The sequence below is a fragment of the Etheostoma spectabile genome, chromosome 20 (genome assembly GCF_008692095.1).
Source record: "Etheostoma spectabile isolate EspeVRDwgs_2016 chromosome 20, UIUC_Espe_1.0, whole genome shotgun sequence".
NCBI classification, from domain to species: domain Eukaryota; kingdom Metazoa; phylum Chordata; class Actinopteri; order Perciformes; family Percidae; genus Etheostoma; species Etheostoma spectabile.
The window spans coordinates 26060492-26068046 of NC_045752.1; the positions used below are offsets into that span (position 1 = coordinate 26060492).

A 7555-nucleotide genomic window follows, 5' to 3' on the forward strand; every position below is an offset into this window, starting at 1 on the left:
AGTGTCAAACAGCCCCGGAGTGTCAATCACGGCGACCGTTCGGCCTCCGACTTCTCCCTCAGCTCTCTTGCATTGAGTTGTCCAGGAAGAAGAACACAGTTCAGACTCAAATGCTTCTCTCCCCAAGATGGTGTTTCCTGCTGCGCTCTTCCCTGCTCCTGTCTTCCCCACCAAAATGATTCTGAGTTCATCCCTTTTCTTCTGCTTCCGGGATCCTGTAGGGATAAAGCATAGCAACAGCTTTGTTTTCAGCTTTTTTGCTGCTGGCACTGTATAAACCATAAATCCAATATGCCGATATGCGCTATGCAACAAATTCTGTATCATCTGTATTTGAAAATATAAACAGGAGAAAACACATTTATATAGTACTGTAGTTTTGTAAAATGCAGTTTTGTAGTTTAAAGGGTATTGTAATGTATTCCAAATATCTTCCACACTCACAGACCGTTCCCCAATATGGAAAAGACCTACGTTTTTTTTTTTTACTGCCACATGCGGTAACATGCACTATCAACGCTAAAGCAGAGTAGCTTGGATTACAACACACACAGTGGGACTTCATTCTCTGGACGCCATCACTTCTACGAACTGCCACTCCCCCTCCGCCTGCTACTTCAGCACCGTGGACAGTGCCGTGGTGTAAACTGAGCCCTGGGTATCCTGCTCTACCCCCCCTCAGGGGACCACTAAGGTCTATATAAAAGAGACTTCAGATACAGTATTTGGGACCACTAAGGTCTATAAAGAGACTTCAGATACATTATAGGGGACCACTAAGGTCTATATAAAAGAGACTTCAGATACGTATTAGGGACCACTACTATTAAAAGAGACTTCAGATACAGTATTAGGGACCACAAGGTCTATATAAAAAGACTTCAGATCGTATTAGGGACCCTAAGGTCTATATAAAGAGACTTCAGATACAGTATTGGGGAACCACTAAGTCTATATAAAAGAGATTCAGTACAGTAAGGGACCACTAAGGTCTCTATAAAAGAGACTTCAGATACAGTATTAGGGACCACAAGGTCTATATAAAGAGACTTCAGATACAGTATAAGGGGACCACTAAGGTCTCTATAAAAGAGACTTCAGATACAGTATTAGGGACCACTAAGGTCTTTAAAAAGAGACTTCAGATACATTATTTAGGGGACCACTAAGGTCTATTAAAAGAGACTTCAGATACAGTATTGGGACCACTAAGGTCTATATAAGAGACTTCAGATACAGTTATTAGGGGACCACTAAGTCTATATAAAGAGACTTTCAGATACAGTTTAGGGGACCACTAAGTCATATAAAAGACTTCAGATACAGTATTAGGGACCACTAAGGCTCTATAAAAGAGACTTCAGATACAGTATTAGGGGACCACTAAGGTCTATATAAAGAGACTTCAGAACTATGAGGGGACCACTAAGGTCTTATAAAGAAACTTCAGATACAGTATTAGGGACCACTAAGGTCTATATAAAGACTTCAGATACATTATTAGGGGACACTAAGGTCTATATAAAAGAGACTTCAGATACAGTATTAGGACACTAAGGTCATATAAAAACTTCAGATACAGTATAGGGACCACTAAGGTCTTATAAAGAGACTTCAGAACAGTATTAGGGACCACTAAGGTCTTATAAAAGAGACTCGATACAGTATTGGGACCACTAAGGTCTTATTAAGAGACTTCAGTACAGTATTAGGACCCTAAGGTCTGTATAAAGAGACTTCAGATACATATTAGGGGACCACAGGTCTATTAAAGAGACTTCAGATACAGTATTAGGGGACCACTAAGGCTCTATATAAAGAGACTTCAGATACAGTATTAGGGGACCACTAAGTCTTATAAAGAGACTTCAGATACAGTATTAGGGGACCACTAAGTCTATATAAAAGAGACTTCAGATACAGTATTAGGGACCACTAAGGTCTATATAAGAGACTCAGATACAGTATTAGGGACCACTAAGGTCTCTATAAAAGAGACTTCAGATACAGTATTAGGGACACCTAGGTCTATATAAAGAGACTTCAGATACAGTATTAGGGGACCACTAAGGTCTATATAAGAGACTTCAGATACAGTATAGGACCACTAAGGTCTATATAAAAGAACTTCAGATACGTATTGGGACCACTAAGGTCTATATAAAAGAGACTTCAGATACAGTATTAGGGGACCACTAAGTCTATTAAGAGACTTCAGATACATTATAGGGACCACTAAGGTCTATAAAAAGAGACTTCAGTATACAGTATTAGGGGCCACTAAGGTCTATAAAAAGCTTCAGATACAGTATTAGGGGACCACTAAGGTCATATAAAAGAGACTCAGATACAGTATTAGGGACCACTAAGGTCTATATAAGAGACTTCAGATACATATTAGGGACCACTAGGTCATATAAAAGAGACTTCAGATACAGTATTAGGGACCACTAAGTCTATTAAAAAACTTCAATACAGTATTAGGGACCCTAGGTCTATATAAAGAGACTTCATATCCAGTATTAGGGACCACTAAGGTCTTATAAAAGAGACTTCAGATACAGTATTAGGGACCACTAAGGTCTATAAAAAGAGACTCAGATACAGTATTAGGGACCCTAAGGTCTAATAAAAGAGACTTCAGAAACAGTATTAGGGGACCACTAGGATCTATATAAAAGCATCCAAAAAGCACCATGTCATGAAACCTTTGAAGCCATTGCACCTCAAGTCCATATTTTGTGTTTTTGTATTCTATCAGTTACGAAAAATTCACATGAGGAGGATTTTTGTGGCCCTCTCACATTTAGGTTGCAAAAAAAGTCAAAGGTCATTTGTAGGTATCATTCTGCTAAACAACTTATTCTTTTAAAGTCCTGGAACTGGTTACCTGATTACTGGAAATTTGCCTAATTTTGCTGTCTAATCTTTCATACATCCTTTGTTTTGCAATCAGAACCTACCAACCCCAATCCCTGGATGCAGGGGAAAAACGCAGGAATTCAAACCTGTCCTGAAAACGGAAGAAAGTTTTGTAAACGTGATCGACACAATGCAAGGTTGTGTTTATTTTTTTAACATGCGGCAATTTTGGACAAAAAAATGCGGACTTGGTGTGCAAAGGCCTTTAGTCTGATGATATTTCAGAGCCATGGTTGGGGCCATAGATTCAACTTCAGAAATCTCATTCAGTTAATGTATCAATGAGTCGGGCAGACTACTACAGACTTACACTGTGCTATGTCAGTGTAACATGCTTCTTTGTCCACCAGTGGAAACATTTACCTCGAGATACTAGAGTCGGGAATCGAACCACCAACCTTGTTATCATTGGACACCCCTCTACTTCTCACAGCTACACCAAAAATTAGCGTTTTTGGCTTGTCAATTTAAAGGCATTCAATCGTTGGCACGTGCTTGCAGTTCAGTTGCACAGCCCAATGCAGTGTGCGATGCTATGGGAGAACCTAATTACAGGTGAGACCATTTGATAAATAAAGTGGGCTAGTAGACCAGACTGAACCCCCGCCCCCTATGCTTTCTCGCTGCTACTCCGGGATGGAGAGGGGAGATGGAAGGTTAACAAGGAGCATGCATGTTTTGCTATTAAGGTGCATTGCATCCCCCCTCAAATAGCATAGACGTCATTCAGACACAATACATCATGGTGAGTACATTAATAATTTTAATTGTTACTGAAATATAATAGCCTACAGACAAGATTCTGTTCAAGGTGTGGCATAATACAAGTCAATTAACTTTTATTTCAGGTACAAAATATTTCAGTTATCAACAAAACGTGATTACGAGAGGCATCTTTAATGCAAGTTATGTGTACAACAAGATTACACAAGACTAGGGGACTAGCTTTATCCTAGAAAATAATCATGTATAAACATCAATATTTAACTGTGTGAGCTACAGTCCTTATTGCACATGGCAACGCTCTGAAACTTTCACTGATATGGCACCAATGGCGGCTCCAACAGCTGCTCCAGCTGCGACTCCTACTGCTATACCAATTGGACCTCCAACAACTCCAAGCAGACCTCCTACAGCAGCACCACAGCCTGTTGTTATAACTATTACCGGACCAGTGATAAAGTCATTGGATCTTTCAGCTTGAGCTCTGGCTTCATGCATGTATCTTCTATTCACCTGGATCTCCTCCTTACGGTAGGCCTCCTCCGCATATTTGGCTCTCAGTTCATCCAGCTCTTTCTGCCTCTGTGCTTCCAACTCCGCCAGGAGTCGCCTTTTCTCCTTTTCTATGGCTGCCTCTGCTCTACTGAACATTTCATTGGTGTAGTAGCTTCCCCCGTTGGCCACAGACATCTGGTCAATTTTGTCCAGAAGCTTACTGGTTTGTATAATGTCTTTGATTTCGTTGTTAAGGACATGGTATCGATTGGAGCACTTCTGAATGATGGCTCGCAGGTCAGAACTCTCTGAAATATAGCCCTCGATGCTTTGCCTCCTTAGCTGGTCTCCATGTGTGAACACCACCATGGTGTATTTAGCTGCATCTTCACCAAAAGTGGTCTGAATCATCTGGACGGTTTCCTTCTCCTCCTGGGTGAACCTGCCCAGCTTGAGAACCACCAGGAAGGCGTGAGGACCAGGAGCAGACAGAGAGATGCACATCTTGATCCTCTTCAACACTTCTTCTTGGGTGAAATTAGTGTCAAACAGCCCCGGAGTGTCAATCACGGCGACCTTTCGACCACCGACATCCCCCTTAGCCTTCTGACATTCAGACGTCATGGAAGACGGAGACAGCTCAGACTCAAACGCTTCTCTCCCCAGGATGGTGTTTCCTACAGCGCTCTTTCCCACTCCGGTCTTCCCGACCAGAACAATCCTCCTTTCATTTACTTCTGTAGCACCTCCAAACCCTGTCAGACAGAAATACACTGTTCGTCACGCAGGCCGGTGTTGTCAAAGAGAGAGTTTGTGTGCTATGATGGGTGGAAATAACACACATTAGTTATCGATTTGATTCAAACAGTTGTGATATGACTGACTATGTCTTCCATTCATCATTCACAACACAAAATTGTCATTTATCATTTAAGGAGAGTGGCCCTTAAGGGTGTAAGTAAGAAAAAGGTTTTAACAGTGTTGCTCTAATAATTAACTAGCTTGTGTCACTGTCTTCTGTCAATCAAAACCCACGCTGCTTGCAAGGAAGACACACAATTGTCAAAAAGTGTTGTCACTGTTTGTTAGTATATTATTTTTATCATTCCCCCTCACTATTGGTTTTAGTGATTTTTGCGTTTTAGTAAAACAGCATCCCCGCGCTGGGCATAACATAGCAGGCGGAGCGTGGCACTGCAGCACTGGAGACAGTGAGAGGCTTTCAAAAAACAGTGAGATGATCAACAGTAGTCAAAGCCGCGGTAACACACCGTTGACTGGCTTTTTTGCCCCCATATTGTCTCACAAAATCACTCATACACACACTCCTTTACTGTATACTTTACTTTGTGTGGACAGTGTTCCGCTGTAGGTGTGCACAAAAACAGCCTATTGCGTTATCCGATGTAGGTATTGCTTATTATTCCAGCTTGTTTTATTGGAACGCGGTCAACTTGGGTATGACGTCATTCCCTGCTCTGGCTTCCATGGAAAATGGAACGTACCATTACTGTAAAGTTGCATTCATGTTAATTCAACAAGGTATGTTCAGTCCTGACAAAACTTAGAAAACCATTAATTTAAACTGAAATGGTGGGGTGTTGAACACCCGGGTGTCTTCTTATCATGGGTTTACATACACGTCACTGCTGATTGGATACCATCTCTTACATACCCCCAAAGGAGAGAAAACATACCTCAAAGCACAGTGCACACCGTTTCACACAGTGAGGAAACCGTCGTTTAACCCAGAAACCGCGTGAGATAAGGTGAAAATGTGTTTCCTCTGAAGTTGTAGTGCACAGAAAGTCATTAGTATATTTTTTTTATATCATTTTTAAGGGCCCTCTGTACATTATTTTGGGATACAATGAGTTAAAATAGTAACATTCAATACTTTTCATATCCAAAAAATACTATAGCTGTTGCCCGCATGCCTAATGGTTAAGTCTGCTTTTGGCGTTTTTCCCAAAAATGCTCTAAACTACATTTACATTGGAATTGTGTTTTAGTTTTGTGGGTTTTAATTTGAGTATGTAATTAAGTAAGTTAACTTTATTTATATAGCACCTTTCAAAAACAAGAGGGGTCACAAAGTGCTTTACAGTAAAACAAATAAAAACAGCAACACATGAAATACTAAGCCATATTCTTAGTTAAAAGCTTGTCTAGAAAGATGTATCTTCAGGTGTTTTTTTTTTAAACGTTTCCACAGAATCCAAAACTCTCAAGGCTAAAGAGAGAGAGTTCCAGACCCTTGGAGCCACCACAGGCTCGATCCCCTCTGGTTTTAAAACGTGTTCTGGGAACAGTTAAAAGGTCTTGGTCTGAAGACCTCAGAGAGCGACCTGAAGTGTATTTGAGGATGTGCATTTGCACGGCACTCAGACCCTACCAATCATAAAAGGAAACTCTGTGCTGAGTTCAATGATACCTCACACAAGACTGTACGTCATGCAGTTGTTTAGCTGTGAAAGGAGGCGTGGCTAATGCATAGGGGGCGGGCTAAATCATGACCAATGAAAACGGAGTTTAACGATACCGATACATCGAAATTTTACTTTACGAAAGTTGTTGTTTTTGAGCTAAAAAAGACATGAAGCTAGATAGATAAGATAAGATAGCACTAACCGTGAACCTAAGTAACAGACTCGGACACGCACACATACTGTACACTGGGCACTAGGACCAAAAGTCAATTTTGGCACGCATATGTCCTCAGGCCTGGACTCTTTTTGAATGAGAAATTTCGGGCCGATATGACAATGTACACTCAAGTTCCAGCAACTTCTTCATGGATCAATAAATGCTCAAAATGGCCGCCACGCCCACGCCGTACGAAAAGTTTTGCGTTTAATAACTTTTCATCGTTGAGGTCTTTAGATGATACAGACCAAAATTGAAGTCGATCAAATGAAATCTCTTGGAGTAGTTTGTTAAAGAATAGCACCTATAGTTTTGGGCCTACTTCCTGTTGCCTTCAGGGGGCGCTATGACTTTAAGATGTCGTCAGGGTTGGACTCTTATCACACCCACTTCCTGTTTAGTTGGTGAAAGATACAAAATGGCCGCCCCGCCATGAAAAGTTTCTTTTATTAACTTCTAACGCTAAGGTCTTAAGATGGCACAGACCAAATTTGAGTCGATTGATTTGAATTCTCTAGGAGGAGTGTATAGCTTTACACGTCCATACACTGGTGGCCATGGCTGCCACACAAGGTGCCAACAGCTCATCGCATAAACATTCACACACATTCACACACCAGTGGTGCAGCATCAGGAGCAATTTGGGGTTCAGCGCCTTGCCCGAAGACACTATGACATTTAGACTGAAGGGCCAGGGACTGAGACGACGGCTCTACCACTTCGTAAAAGAAGCCTTTAACCAAATTTATCCAAATCCATTCCATTCCAC

General features: G+C 41.2%; 2 protein-coding genes across 2 annotated transcripts in view; both read right to left on the minus strand.

The window, feature by feature from the left end:
* LOC116670218 (GTPase IMAP family member 9) overlaps positions 1 to 7555 on the minus strand; it is a 9600-nt gene that overhangs the window by 1061 nt on the left and 984 nt on the right. Inside the window, exon 2 of the mRNA XM_032500646.1 lies at positions 1 to 215. This exon is cut by the window's left edge and continues 1061 nt beyond it. Coding sequence (XP_032356537.1) covers positions 1 to 215 — 215 coding nt within the window. The remainder of the gene's footprint in view (positions 216 to 7555) is intronic.
* Positions 3642 to 7555, minus strand: part of LOC116670216 (GTPase IMAP family member 9-like) — a 4914-nt gene continuing 1000 nt past the window's right edge. The window contains exon 2 of the mRNA XM_032500645.1: positions 3642 to 4895. Coding sequence (XP_032356536.1) covers positions 3928 to 4895 — 968 coding nt within the window. The 3' untranslated portion in view covers positions 3642 to 3927. The remainder of the gene's footprint in view (positions 4896 to 7555) is intronic.